The following is a 14,947-nucleotide window of genomic DNA, read 5'->3' as shown; positions in this document are numbered from 1 at the left end:
TGGAGTCAATGGAGTTGTGCAGTTGTGAGGGCTGAATCAGCCCGGTAATGCCAATAAATAAGAGTATATACTAAAGGGATAATGTGATTTACAAACCTTCACAAGTCATCTTTCATTTCTCTTCCTTGCTCATGATTTAATCAAGAGCTTAATCAAGATTTGTCCAAATCCTCATGTCTGACTTTGACCTAGTCTCTTTGCCAAATCCTTCGCATCTTAATCACACACGAAATGTCAGTCAAGACTATATGATCTACAAGTGCAGGCTACAGACGTTCTAAAAAAGTTCATACTATCACATTTAACCTATAGTAAGAAAATGGAAAATTCTCCAGCTCGATGATCTTTCCCCAGTAAGATATCAAAATGTTTAGTGTTGCAATTTCATAAATATAAAATTATGCTATTGTAATTATTGTACCTCAGTCAAGAGAGGGGGTGGCTGCTTTCTCTTAAAGTTACACTTGCAACACAATATTATTTGCCAACATCTTTATCATTGTGAAATTGTATGAGTGGAGCCGGCGAGAAGGGAGTCATAGTAAGTGTGTGTGTTTTTCAAAGTTAGCAAATACAGTAGCAATGGACTGAGTCAGATATAATGTAGGCAAACACTGTGCAAACTTCCCCACTGAGTTCTGCCAGTTTACCCAAATCTTTGCTTTTTCCAATCTGCTATTCTCAACCAAAGGGCCACTGGGAGGGGCTCAAAGAGAGCGCAACCACTGCCTTCCCTCATCATCTCTCCACCAGCCCCTTGCAGCCCTCCCCCCAGCATTTCCAACCCTCGCCTGTTTGAAACGTGTCAATCTGCTCCCTGAAAACCACACGATTGGCTTAAAAATGGTCCGATTTTAAAAAGAAGACATTTGAGTTCTTTTGATATGCCTCCTGGTGTTGCAGCATGTAGGGCTCGGGTTTTCTAAATCCCCTCTGCAACCATGTAAATAACTAATTCCAGGAGCTGGGGCTTTAAGAAAAACACTAGAGTGTGCGAGAGTTGTGATAAAAGCACAAGCGTTAGCAACATTGCCCTCCCCACTCCCATCCCCCACCTTACACACCTCCTCAGGCTACTCCAGGATCTCCGAACTGCACACCCATTCTCAGGCCTCTCTCCCTTTAGCCACCACCCTCACACTGCCTCACCCTAAACCCACAGGTTCTGCCCTCCACAGCTGCCCCCCAAATCTTGCAATTCCCTGCTGCTCCCTCCTCTCCCTGCCACCGGCTTCTCTAGGCTCCTCTCACCCACCTGACTCTGCCAAACCCCACTGTCCTCCAGCAGTCCCTGGTTACTCCTACCCTTGTATTGGTGGTGAGGGATAGGCTCATCCCCTCATACCTTCCCCGCTGCTCACTGGGGACACCTGAGGGGGTAGCAAGCAATGATCCTGACTGGCAAGAAATGCCACACAGGGAGCATCCATATGCTGCCCAGTGGGCAAACAGCCCCTGCACCTGCCCCGCCCTCTGGTGAGTGACTTACGTAAGAAAAGCTCCATCCCAGGGCAGTTTAGCCAGTGAGCCACATTCTAGCTCAGGCTCCAGTGAAGCGAGCAGGGAGGTCCATGTTTGCGGGGCTGCCAAGCCTCATGGCTGGGTGCCAAGGGGAGGGAGGGCGGGCAAAGTGTTTGGCGGGCAGGACAAGGCATGCTGTGCGGCTACACGCATGTGCCAGCAGCACGCCTCTCCCCTAGAAACTGAGGCTGGGAAAGGCCCCTGGGAGAAGGCAGTGGGGCCCCGGGGTTTGGGTGTGGGTAAAGGGTGGGAGGAGGGGTTTGAAAAGGACAGCTCAAAGCCAGAACGTGAGTGTGAGTGTGTAGAAGAATCAGAAAGGAAGATTATTAGTGGCTTGGGTTGCCAAGTGTCTGGTTTTTGTCCAGAATGCCCAGTCGAAAAGGGACCCTGGTGGCTCCGGTCAGCACTGCTGACCAGGCCGTTAAAAGTCCAGTCGGTGGTGTTGCAGAGCTAAGGCAGGCTAGTCCCTACCTATCCTGGCACTGTGCTGCACCCCGGAAGGGGCAAGCAGCAGGTCTGGCTCCTAGGCAGGGGGCCAGGGGTCTCCACCCGCTGCCCCCACCCAGAGCACTGGCTCAGCACTTCCATTGGCCAGGAACTGTGGCCAATGGCAGCTGGAGGGTAGTGCCCATGGGCAAGAGCAGCGCATGGCACCTCCTGGCCCCCCGCCTAGGAGCCGGACCTGCTGCTGACCACTTCTGAGCACAGCATGGAGCTAGAACAGGCAGGGAGCCTGCCTTAGCTCCACTGGGAGCCTCCCAAGGTAAGCCCACACCTCAACCCCCTGTCCCCACCCTGAGCCCCCCAAACCTGGAGCACTATCCTGCACCCCAAATCCCTCATCCCTGGCCCCACTCCAGAGCCTGCACCCCAGCCCAGATCCCTCATCCTCCTGCACCCCAACCCCATGCCCCACCCCAGAGCCCCCTCCAACACTCTGAATCCCTCATAACTGGCCCCACCCCAGAGCCTGCACCCCCAGCCCAAAGCCCATACCCCACTCCCGCCTCAACCCGCAGCTCCCTCCCGCACTCCAAATCTCTTGGCCTCACCCCGCAGCCTGGACCCCCTCCTGCACCCCAAACCCCTCATCCCCAACCGGAGCCCTCACCTTCTCCCGCACCCCAAGCCCCTGCCCCAGCCCAGTGAAAGTGAGGGTGGTGGAGAGCGAGCCATCAAGGGAGGGGGAATGTAGTGAGTGGGGGGGCAGGGCCTCGGGGAAGGGGCAGAGAAGGGGTGTTCAGTTGTGTGCGATTAGAAAGTTGGCAACCCTATTAGTGGCAGATGAAGAGGAGTCAGTATAACCCACAGCCCAGGCTCAGATTAGTGAGGGAACCAGAGGTGAAGAGAACAGAGATGAGAGCCATGTGGGTGGGTGTTGGAAATTACTCAGAAGAGCCTTGGGAAAGGCAGGAGGGCAGAGATAGAGGGAGGAGGAGAAGAATTTCGTAAAAGTGTATTGGAGGATCTAAAAGGAAGTTAAGTGGGGAAAGAGATTAAGATGCTTGGGTGAGAGAGAAGGCAGCTAACAACAGAAAGGAAGAAGAGAGAGAAAATACATGACAGAAGGAGTCAATATAAAAGAGAATAGGGGAAGAAATAGGGATGGGTAGCATGGTGTGATTTTGATTATTAGCTTGCGAGATCTGGTCAGATACTGCAGTGTTGGGCAGGGCCATCCCTGGGGGGCGGGAGGGGCCTCGGACAACCCACCCCTTACAGCCCAGGCCCTGCCCCCACGCCACCCCTTCCTCCAAACCCCCACCCCGCCTCTTTCCAGCTTCCACCCCTTTCCCCAAGTAACACCGAGAGCCGGCCGAGCGGAGCAGGGCGGGCTGGGGCCAGGTTGCTTGCTGCTGCCAGTGCCAGGTTCCCCCGCTAAACACCCAGGTCACCCTGGACCCTGCATCCCAAAGTGTGGGGGCCCCCAAGGCATGGGGCCTGGTCCGTCCTATGGACGGGATGGCTCTGGTGTTGGGTTTCATTATAAAACCCTATATAGAGGCAGAAGAGAGTGCAAAACAAAGGACTAGGAAAATCAGGGTAGCATGTAGTGGGATACACAGCAGATGATTGGAGCAGGGACAACAGACAACTAGGAATGTGAAAGGACATGACAGAAAGGAAGAGCTGAGAAAAACACAGAGAAGGCGAGAGAGAGAGAAAACAGAAATTGAGACAAACAAATGAAAGTCTGGCTAACAAAGTGGCCAAATCACTTAGTGATTAGCTCCATGTGCTTAGCTAAAATGTGAACAAAGGAAGATGTGCAACATCAAACTGGGGATGGAGCAGGTACGCTGGACATGTCTGTATTCTGTGCTTTCTTTAACTTAGCTCATGTGATGGAATAGCGATTACAGACTATGAGGTGAGGAAAGCAGGGGTGGGTGCCTCCAGAGAGAAAGCTAGCTGACTGGAGTGACGCTTCAGGAAGAATTTGAAGGACTGGAGTCAGCATAAAGGAAGAGGAAACTGTTCCAAATGCTCGTGGGAGGTAAAATAATGGGGCGGGGGACTAAATCCACCAAAGTATTTAGGCCACTAACTGCTACTTCAGATGGCAAAGTTCAACATTTAGGTGCCACTAGGATTCTCACTGGCTGCCTAACTCACCTGGCACCTTAGGTAGTAAATTCCCACTGCAAAAGCTCCCTGGACACCGAAGTTGCTGCCAGTGAGCATGTGCACAACCACCTCAACCCAGGCTCAGTATTTCCTATTGGCCGTCTAGATGAGACGCAATATATCGAACCCGAAAAATCGATCGCTACCCGTCTGGACATACCCCAAGTCTTGAAAATGAGGTAAAGATTGAAGCTGATACAGCATTAGAAAGGAAACCACTGGAGAGATCTGGAATTAGTGGGGTGATATGGCCAGCGCAGCAGGCAAGGAAGAGAACTTTAGCTGCAGTGAGTTGTATGAACTTGAGCAGTGAGAACTGAGATGCATATGGGATGGAGAAGAAGAGGTATTATTTCCCTGGCAGATGTCTCAATCCACTGTGGGCCCTTCTACTGAAATTCCACAGACATTGGTCCATTGCACCCTTATCCTTAAATCTGTCCCTTTCCTGTCCCCACTTCTCTCAGCTGCAGGAAACAGAGTTCCATCACATCAGCTGAGGACCTAAGGGAAGAATTTGACAAGGCAGTTATGCAAGGGAGAGTACACATCTGGAGCCAGCTTTTCCCATCAATGCAACTCCCCTACCCCGCAACTTCCCCTGCAAAACTTGGGAATTGTGTAGGTTTCTCCAAGCTGTGTAAACTCAGGGGAGACTGAAAACATTTGCTGCCCTATAAGGCGGTTTTTATGATGTGGCTGAACAGCCACTAGCAGCTGAGTTGAGACAACTTTTTATGAGCCAACCACCACCTGACTCCAGGATACCATAAGGGAAAGACGTGTGGAAACCTATTGTACCTCTCCTGCACTACCCATTCCTTTTTCAAAAAATAGAAATTTAGTATGTACTATGCCTGCAAGACTTTGGGTGAAGCACAATCAGAAAGTTCCAGTATGGATCTGACAATGTTTCTGTGGTCTTCATTCTCTTCTATGAGTCTGGGTCACTTATCAGTGATTTATCACCAAAGCTGCACTCATGAGCCACAGGCTGTAGCTTTATTGCCTCATGTCGTTTGTGTGCGTGCAGATGTGTGTGTTCCTGCTGTTGAGGTGATAAATTCCTCATTTCACACAGCGCTGCCTACTTTTTGTTATAATCCATAACCAGATTGTCTGCCTTAAAGGCCACTGGTCTAAAAAGCTGTTGTTTTCCTACGTGAGCCGTTACAGTGCAGAACCCAAATTTGGGTTGAAGTACGTAAACAAGAAAGAAGTGAGAAATGATACCACATTTGTACAAAGTGGGCCAAATTTTGACCTTAGAGCAGCTAGTGTTCAGGTCAAAGGGAGCTGATAATAAGCATCAAAAGGTATTTGGCCCATTAACATTAGCACCATGCAAAATAAAAACACAAGATACATTTTCAGCATATGATATTTAAAAAGCCTGGTCTCACAAGTGGTTAATAACCCTATTATACTACTAAGAAAATATACTACAAAGGCCTACTATCTAAGACATGTTGTATACTGCTGCATGAATTATCGCTCTGTGGCGAGGCCTTACACCCTTTGTATTGCAATGATTTATCACAGCAGGATAATGTAAATTCTACAAAAACAAAGAAATCAAGAATGATCAATAAAGTTCAAATGCAGTTGATGTTTTCAGGTGTTGCAAGGAAATAATTATTATTAGAATGGTCAGGGTAAAAGAATGTCTTCACTTTTTCCTTTCAGCGCCAATTAAGGTCACTTGTTTTTTTCCCCCCTCCATTTAGAGAGAGGGAGAGGGTATGTGCGATAGGAAATGTGTTTCCGCAGTCCTAAGGCCATATGTCCCTAAACTAACAGATCACAAAGAGACAAAAGCACCTAAATCCCAGAATCAGGCCTCATTGGTATTTGCAAAACCCACACTGAGCTGCTGCTGAACGCTGTTGGTGCCCACACTCACTCCGCACATACATTTTTGCAGTACAAGTTCCCTAGGTGCCTATGTTTCTGCACCAGAGCTTGCGCACTGCAGCCTTGCTCTAGGCGTCTGGATAACCTTAAGCTCCAGAGCAATACATGAACCAGGAGAAAATAGGTATTTCTCCCCCTAACTTGCCTGAGGGCACCAATATGGGAGACATACTCAGAAGCTGCTTACTGGAGCAGACCACTGAAGGAAAAAAATCACACAAAATGGTGGGGGTGTAGCTAGGAGGAGGGAGAATAAGAAAGAGAGAGCACAAGTGAGCATACAAAAGATTCTATAACCTTAGGGGTAGAGCACTCACCCAGGATCTGGTCTCTGTGCTCCACTGACTATTTATTGATCTGAAGTGGAACAGCTTTAACAGGAAACCAAGGGACTGGCCCACATCAGACTATCCCATAGTTCAGTGGTTAGGGCACACCTTATCTTCAGATCTCTTGCAAGGGACAGTTATTCATAGAATCACAGAATACCAGGGTTGGAAGGGACCTTAGGAAGTCATCTAGTCCAACCCCCTGCTCAAAGCAGGGCCAATCCCCAGACAGATTTTTGCCCCAGATCCCTAAATTGCTCTTTCAAGAATTGAACTCACAACCCGGGGTCTAGCAGGCCAATGCTTAAACCATTGAGCTATCCCTAATGTGCTCCATGCCCAACATGCTGAATAACTTTCAAAAATTTGGCCACTTATTTTGGTGTCTAAATGGGATTGGAACTCTTTTGAGAATCTGGCTCCATTTGTGAGTCTGACCTTTTGAGTGACTATCTAGCAATAGTCTAAAAATATGAAGGATATAAACATCAGAGGGAAAGATTTATTAGATAGTATGGCATGAGGGGATTACCACTGAAAATATTAAGAGGAAATAAAGAACTCACACATTTAGACTGGATATCATATAAACCTTTATGGGCAGATACCATTGCTACTTCCAGACACTCAAATACTATAGTGAGGGAGATCACTAAGGTTCTTCCATAGATTAGCTAGATTAGACTGTATAAGTGTCACAAGGAAAATTGTGGAAGCCATATTCATTTAGGACTAGACTGGAGAAAACAATAGAAAATGTACTGGGAATAAGTTTACATTTGAATGGACTGGTGAGCTGATAGATCATAGAATTTTTGAGTTGGAAATGATCTGAGAAATACGTACTAAAAGTTAAATGCTTGAAAATAAATTCCCAACCAAAATTCATTATTTTGGACATAATGTGAAGTTTTTATTTTAATCTAAAACAGCTGAAATATAAATGGAGATGGTGACTTTAGCACTGTATCAATCAAATGCTCATGTATAATGAAGACTTTAAATGCCAATGAATAGGCAATAACATAAAAAAAATTCCTTCTCAAAAAACAAAAACAAAACTATTTTTTCAATGAAATAAAATTGGGTATGTGGTAAAACCTATGATTTGAATGAAAATAGCCACAAGCCTATTTACACTGTAGTAAACTTTTTGTAAGTGTAAAAATTCAAAACACACCTAGAACCAAAATAGTTCATGGTCAAGAAGACTGCAAACAAATGAACATATTTCTTATTCTTTGAGAAAGAAAAGTCTGTCTTCACACACAGGATCACACAGTATAGACGAGAATAGCCACCATTGCAGTTACATTTCACTGACCTCAGTTCAAGACATGCTATCTATGGGCAGAAGATCCCCAAAAACCTTAGAGAGGATTTTTAATCAAAAAGGCAAAACAAGTAGTAATCATTAAAAGTTGTATGAAAAATGCCTCAGTTCTTGTACCAGCCCCTGGTGATACCTGGAGAAACACTGATCTGGCTACACTAGTCCAACCAGCAATAATTATAGAACTAAAGCAGCAGAATTTGATAGCCTTACTCATGCTGAAAAGCACCGGAATCCTTGATTAATCCCACTGAAATCATACCACTCAAGTAAGATACAATTCAGTGCATCAGGATCTGGCCCAAAGTAAAAAGAGGTAAACAGGATGCAGAATGAAAGAGGGAAAATCTTACTGTATCCCAGTGCATGATTCTGACACCCTTACTCAGATTTTACTGTTTCCTCCATGAGTGATCCCACTGAACTCAAATAGGGCTATTTGTGGAGTAAATTACTACACAGTAAGCTTAAGGGTATCAAAATCAATCCCTAAACAGTTGTATGTACAACTAGAGCATTGCCAACGTATTTCACTTGCAAATACTGAACAGTTGTTAACACAGGGCTAGCCTGTACCACCCTTTCTCACATCGATTAATACCTTACTCCTCTAGCCCCTCCATTCATTTCAGTGTGACTATTTGAGGAGAAATGTATGACTCAATCTGAGGACTGTTTAAGGAGGAAAGAACTACTCATCATTCTAATAAGGAAGGATTTTACACCCACTTGAACCTGGTGCAAATGACTACACAAGAGGCTGGATCACAATAAACCGGGCCCCAAAGGTACCACAAACACACCTTGGAGTTTATTGCTTTAACTTTTGATAAGTTAACTTATACAATGATTGGGAGGGTGGTGGTGGGGTGTCGTAAACTTCTTGGATGCATTTGTGAGTATGCTGCAGCTTGCTACGAAGGAAGCGTTTTAAAACTGAAATGAAATTGTCTAAGTCAGCCACAGGAAGCTGTTCCATATAATGTAGAGAGGAAATCAAAGGTCGCAGACCTAGACCGAGGTTCTGTTTAAAACAGCTTTACTGAGAAGGAACCAAGGCTCCCAGGATCATTCTAGAATTCAAGGCAAGCTTTTTACAGTGTCAGACACTTGGCCTTCTAAGAAGGCCACAATGTGCAGATGAGGCCAACACATTGCCAGTTATGCTGTTATGGTCTTTGCTATAGTCCAGTACCAGCACTGGTAGACGTCAATGTTGTGGGTGGCTCACTGAACCCACATTATAAGGCCTTTCACCCATTAACATTGCAGAATGCAAATAAATTTAAGACATTAGTAAGCCGTGTGCAGATTAGCAAATCAATGGCGATGTCACGATGACGACACACAACAATTAGCTATTCCATACACTGTCTTTGATTGAAACTACATTTTTGCTTTTTAACACTCTTAACACCTTTGTGTGGGGCTATTGGTTTTCATACTTATTCATAAACTTTTAAATGATACTTTTAATCAGAACAAACATTAATAAAAAGAAATAATTAATGATTAATACTTTGCACTTATAGTCCTTTCATTTGGAGGATCTCAAACAAAGAGTGATACATTTAGCCTCATGCTATCCCTATGAAATAGGTAAGTAGTATAAGCCCCATTTTACAGATGGAGAAACTTAGGTACATACAGGTTAAGACCCAGATTTTTAAAGTTATTTAAAAGAATAACTAATTCTCATGAGTTAGGCATCTAAATATCTTGAAAGACTCGGCCTAAGTGACTTGCCCAAAGTCATGCACAAAGACTGTCTGACACAGGACTAGAACCCAGGTCACCTGTTTCCCAAGTCTTGTTCCTTACCCATAATATTGTCCTTCCTCACTTAAAACTTATAAGAGTTTGTGTGTGTGTGCCTCTGTGCATATCTATAGATGTGTGATATACACATATGTGAGTACATATATATATATTTCTGTGCATTTGTCCATCTCTCTGTATAAAGAGATACAAAAGTGTGTGTGTGTGTGTGTATACACACTTCTTCCCTTTAAAAACAAAATGTGCTCCCACGGGCATAGTTAAACAGATTCAAAATCTACCAGTGGTATGAGTTTTCATTTACACAAAAAACAAGTCGCATTGCATGGGAATGACATCCTCCCATTTTAGAAATAATCCATTATAAAGGCATTCTGGTCAGGAACTCAAAAGACTTGCTTTATTTCTACTGGCTATTATTTACACTGACATAGCAATACTGAAAACTCCTCAGAAAACAGGGTCTCACCACATTTGTGAGTCATGTTATACCAACCTCGCAGGTGTGTTTCAAGAATTAAATTAGTTAATGCTGGAAAATGCTGGGAAGATTATAAGCACCGTACATAAGTGCTAAGTATTAATGATAATGACTAGTAGAGTCTTGCACAACAGTTAAATATTTTGCTTTGCAGTAGCAGTTTCCTGCCAACAGAAACATGAATCAAACTGTTGTAAAATGTATAAAAATAGTTGTGAAAGCATAAAATTAGTGTATGTGAACTAGTCCCTATAATTCCGTTAGCCAGCAGGCAGACCAACAAAAAGACTCCAATATATAAGTTGAATTCTTTACATTATTCAAGAGTTCAATCCTCCACTCTCCTGCCCTATTTTGAATTTATTTCCCAGGAAAAGTTGTTTGCAATATTGTTTCACTCTATTGTTTCTAGTTCATTTCCCCTAAAAGCAGTAAGGAGCTGGTGAACAGGGCAAGTGCATGGTGCAACAGTCCTGAAGGCTTCCAAAGCACTAATGTATTTTGTATTGACACTTCACCTCAGAAAATCCAGGACTCAGACACTAATGGATGAATGGAGGATGTTGTGAAGGCCAAGACTATAGCAGGGTTAAAAAAAGAATTAGATAAGTTCATGGAGGATAGGTCCACCAGTGGCTATTAGCCAGGATGGCTAGGGACGGTCTGTCCCCAGCCTCTGTTTGCCAGAAGCTGGGAATGGGTGACAGGGAATGGATCACTTGATGATTACCTGCTCTGTTCAATCCCCCTCAGGCACCTGGCATTGGCCACTGTCAGAAGACAGGATACTGGGCTAGATGGACCTTTGATCTTTGGTTCTTATGACTGTGTCAGAATTATACTTAGCATTGTCAGCTCAAGTATTTCCTGTCTCTATGTGGGTTAGTTTTGCAGGGCCCTGTAGGGCTTTTCAAGATGAAATTTCTGTGAGATGGTTACAAACAGACCTTTTCCTGAGCAGTTGGCATGCACTTGCCACTCTTTTCAAGCATTCCCATCCACTTTCATACTGTTAGTTCCTAAACCAGATTTTCTTGTGCTTTACACACAGATTCTGTGAGCTTTGTGAGAGCTTATATTGCCACATAGAAGGTGGCATGCTAATATGTTGTTTCTGAAGAAAGCATATTCCATGATATCATTAATTCCCTGGCTACATGGAAGAGCGACCTACTGCATAGGAGAATTTTTAGATAGTGCCATTCTGTCTCACCGGCGTGATTGCTTGGTCATTCACAAGTATGTAGTTGACTATAATCCCTTTAAGGAAGGTGGCACGGACATTAGCTACAAGCATTAGCACAACATTCAGTGAGTAAAAAAGAGCTAGTCATCCCCTGTTGAAGGCAAAAGGTGAAAAGATTAAATAGGTTTCTCAGAGAGTGTCCTAATTCCAGGCAGCTGTGATACATGGGATGCCAAACACTTGGCTGAACCATGCTGTGGTTCATTTCCTACACAAATCCCTACAAAAAACCCACAAGATGTGGATTTAGTGATGAACTCAGGACTCTCAACCCCTGGGGACAGAGAGATGGGGATAAGCAAACTCTGAACTGACCCACATGCCTTTCCCAATCTGGCTCCTTTGACAGTTTCACTGCCCTTCCCTGCAGAGATATGGCCCAGCTCAGCGATGAGGGAATAAGAGTGACACCTGGTGGTGACACTCATGAAGTGCAATCCCTTAAATTGCATCAGTTCCCTGCTCCCATCCTTCCTGATTGTCAAACATGTCAAAGGTGGTGAAGTTCAGCTGCGAGTTTGCCCATCCTTACATCAGAGGCAGGAACTGAACGCAAAGGGAAACTCCAAGTATCTGTAGGACTAAAGGTTCTGGTGTGCTGCACTGACCTAGTTGGGGGAGAATTCGTTACATATATTGGGCCTCTGCCCTCAAAATAGAAATTTAAAAAAAAACATACAAAAAGCTACTTAAAAGAGGTATTTACACTTTTAAAAAGAGAAAGAGGGACAGGCAGTCAGAACTGTTTATTATATAATAACTGGTCTTGCAACTGCCATGATGGAGGTGCTCAAGTTAGAAGATGACAGAAGAGCAACTTAAACCAGCCGGCCTCCAGAAGTGAAAGCACCAAGCTAGCGGGTTTTTTGGGTGGGCTGGGGGTGGTGCTGGGAGCTTCTTAGGACTCATTTTACTTGCAAGAAGTCTTAACACATTACTTATTCAATTTATATCAGGGACTCACATAGTGAGCTGAAGCTCATTAGATTGTCTCACACATTTTAAAGTTAAGAACTTGGATTGAAGAGGAGCTAAGGAGTATATTTATCTCCTTGCTCATTCCTCTCTTAGTGCTGAACCAGAACAGGCAGTCACAGCCTTTTAAACAAGTACAAATTTGTAGCGATCAACCAGCCATCTGCTTAGTACTTACTAGTCACAGGCTTTTAAAGTCAACTCTTCAGGGCTGCTGAATTTCAGTCTTCCATTGAACACCCCAGGCAATAAAAGGAACTAAGTCCAGTCCTTCTAAAACTGAACATAAAGAACTAGAACATACACAGAAAAGAGAAAATGTGGCATCTAGTGTGCCTAGGGCTACAAATGTGCTACCTTAGTTTGAGTTTGAATTGTAACAAGTTCCCAGTATACAGTAACAGATGATGGACACTTGTAGTTTCAAGACTGTTTAGGAACCTACTTTCCACCAGCAGGTACAGCCATGTTTGCAATTTGGTGACATCCCCAGGGAAAAATTAAACAATACAGAGAAGAGTCTTTCGTTTTTTGTGTTCAGCTGTAAACATCAGCTAACCAGGTAACTGTGCATCTCTCTGGAGTTAATGCTCAAAACCACGCCTGAGTGACTGCCTAAAAAAATATAAAAACAAAATGCTGACATTAGTATATTTTGAGCATTTTACTATACATTCCCCTTTTATTGCAGAGACAAGTCAATCAAATTAGATGGTCATCTTATCAAACAACAGTTCAGGTGCAGGTGGTGCAGCAGCTCAGTGTACCTACAGCATACTTTCTACTTCAGTGCTTTAAAGTGTCTGCTCATGATGGCTGTTAGTGAATTCCTAGTGTTTCTATCCCAGTGACAGCATAAGGTGGTTTTCTTTGCAGCTTAAAAAGGTGTAGTTGTCTTGAGGGGAGCAGGTGAGGGAGCAGAATGGAACCTGAGGCTTCCATTCAACATGCCACTGACCTGGGATTGGACACTGACCGGCATCAGCAATAAGGGAACTCTGTAGCTGTTCAAGTTTCCACCTCTCCCAGAAGGAGTCACTGCAAGGAAATGGAGTTGAGGAGTCCCAAGGTGGGGGTTGCGATAAAGTAGGCAACATAAAATATATAGAAAACAAAAAAAGTGGATGGGTGAGTCTGGAAATACTGTACTGTGACAATTCAAAAGTTATGAGAAGAGAGAGAGCAAACAGAAAACTAGGTTTGTAAAACCCTGCGGTGCATGGAGAGGAGGCTACGACAGTGATCTCTAGAGTGGGGGGGAAACCCATCAGAATAAGTGGGAATCTCCATAGCATACGAACCATCTGCAAATAATGTCATAAAACAGAATTTAATATTTCAGTAGGGATGGTGATATGCTTCATACTTCAGCCAGACAAAATAGCACAATACTGAGACAATTAGGAGGATTTCCCATGTACCGTTGTGTGCTACTGAAGGAAATACTGCAAATAACAAAAAAGTGCATGGTGTAGAAGTATAGCAAGAAAAAGTCTTATGTCTTAGAACTGTCTGGCAGCTGATAAACATAGATTGCTCTGACCAAAGGACATGAGCTATTCCTGTCCCCCTGGATGTCTGCTGGTGCTGACAACCTGGCAGAACTACAGGTCACATTCAGATTTGCATTTGTTAACTGCTTAACTTAAGACTTCCTCATTGGCAGGTCCTGCACTCCTTACTCAATCGACACTCTTACTGACCCCAGTGGAAGGTAAGGAGCACAGGATCAGACCAAACATAGCCTACAGTGAGCAGGCAAGGAGATTATTTTTGAATGGTTGTAAATCAGAGTAGAACTTCTTCATTCCCATGTTCTTCATCCTAAGCAGTCACATATGCAAAAATAGTGAGAGGTATTACACAACTGCAAGAGGAAGATTATAGACTACCTGCTATACGCTAAGGGGCTATGAGCGCTTCACACTAACTGAAGAATCCTGAGAGTACCTTCTTGGCATTCAGAACTCTATTCTAGAGATGAGATAATTGAAACAAACTTGTCATACAAACAATTTTTGTGTCCCAGGGTCATTTGCAGTGCTACAGTATTGGTAGAGCTTTGTAGTATAATCAAAGTTCTCTTTGAAGGGTTTTAATGAAAACAGCAATGATTTTAGTGTGTGCAATTTGTTAAAAAATGTACAGATCTGGGCAAAAACAATTTTGCAGGTGAAATATGTTTTTTCCCTTTCAGTGGCAAGATATGGTTCAGCTAAGGAAAATAAAAACAACAAAAGACAGTTAGAGATAGACAGTAAGAATAAAAAAGAAATAAAGAAGGACTTCCAGGATGTCTGCCCTCCGTGGCTGATCTTAGCCCTCCATGTAGGGTTAATGAAGCCATTTAACCTCACAGTTGTCTCTACCATCAATTCAGCCAGTTTTATAAGCCTGAGATTTAGGGTCAGATGTTCCATTTTCACAGAGTTGTCAGAAACAGCACTAGACAATCTTCCTTTGTGTGCTACACTTTTCAGGCTGCTCTGTGTGCTCAACACATGTGGAGTATTTTTAGACTAGCTCTCTACATTACATTCAGCATACTCATGAATTGCCTAGACAAGAACTTTCATCTAACTTTGAATCATCTGCTCTAAGACACATTCATAAAAGATTCCTGAATGAGAATTCTAATGACTGTCCATTGGATACTGGCAGGTCAGGACTCAAAACAGGATGAATTCAATGAAGTTTTGTATTTGGGAATTCATTTAAGGTGTCTAAAAGAGAGGACACCT

At 43.9% G+C, this 14,947-nt stretch overlaps 1 protein-coding gene across 9 annotated transcripts in view; it reads right to left on the bottom strand.

Moving 5' to 3' along the window:
- The window catches only part of SORCS2 (sortilin related VPS10 domain containing receptor 2), a 767,814-nt gene that overhangs the window by 1,378 nt on the left and 751,489 nt on the right, over positions 1-14,947 (bottom strand). For 6 of the 9 annotated variants that reach the window (XM_039541213.1, XM_039541219.1, XM_039541214.1 and 3 more), the window contains one exon: positions 13,165-13,244. In XM_039541213.1, the coding sequence (XP_039397147.1) occupies positions 13,165-13,244 (80 nt within the window). Of the gene's footprint in view, positions 1-10,719; positions 12,822-13,164; positions 13,245-14,947 lie in introns of those variants that run through there. The other 3 variants (XM_039541216.1, XM_039541220.1, XM_039541221.1) reach the window with 2 other exon arrangements.

The sequence above is a fragment of the Mauremys reevesii genome, linkage group 5, assembly GCF_016161935.1.
Source record: "Mauremys reevesii isolate NIE-2019 linkage group 5, ASM1616193v1, whole genome shotgun sequence".
NCBI lineage: Eukaryota > Metazoa > Chordata > Testudines > Geoemydidae > Mauremys > Mauremys reevesii.
Note: the sequence above shows the minus strand (reverse complement) of the source record. Positions and strands in the feature narration are given on the sequence as shown.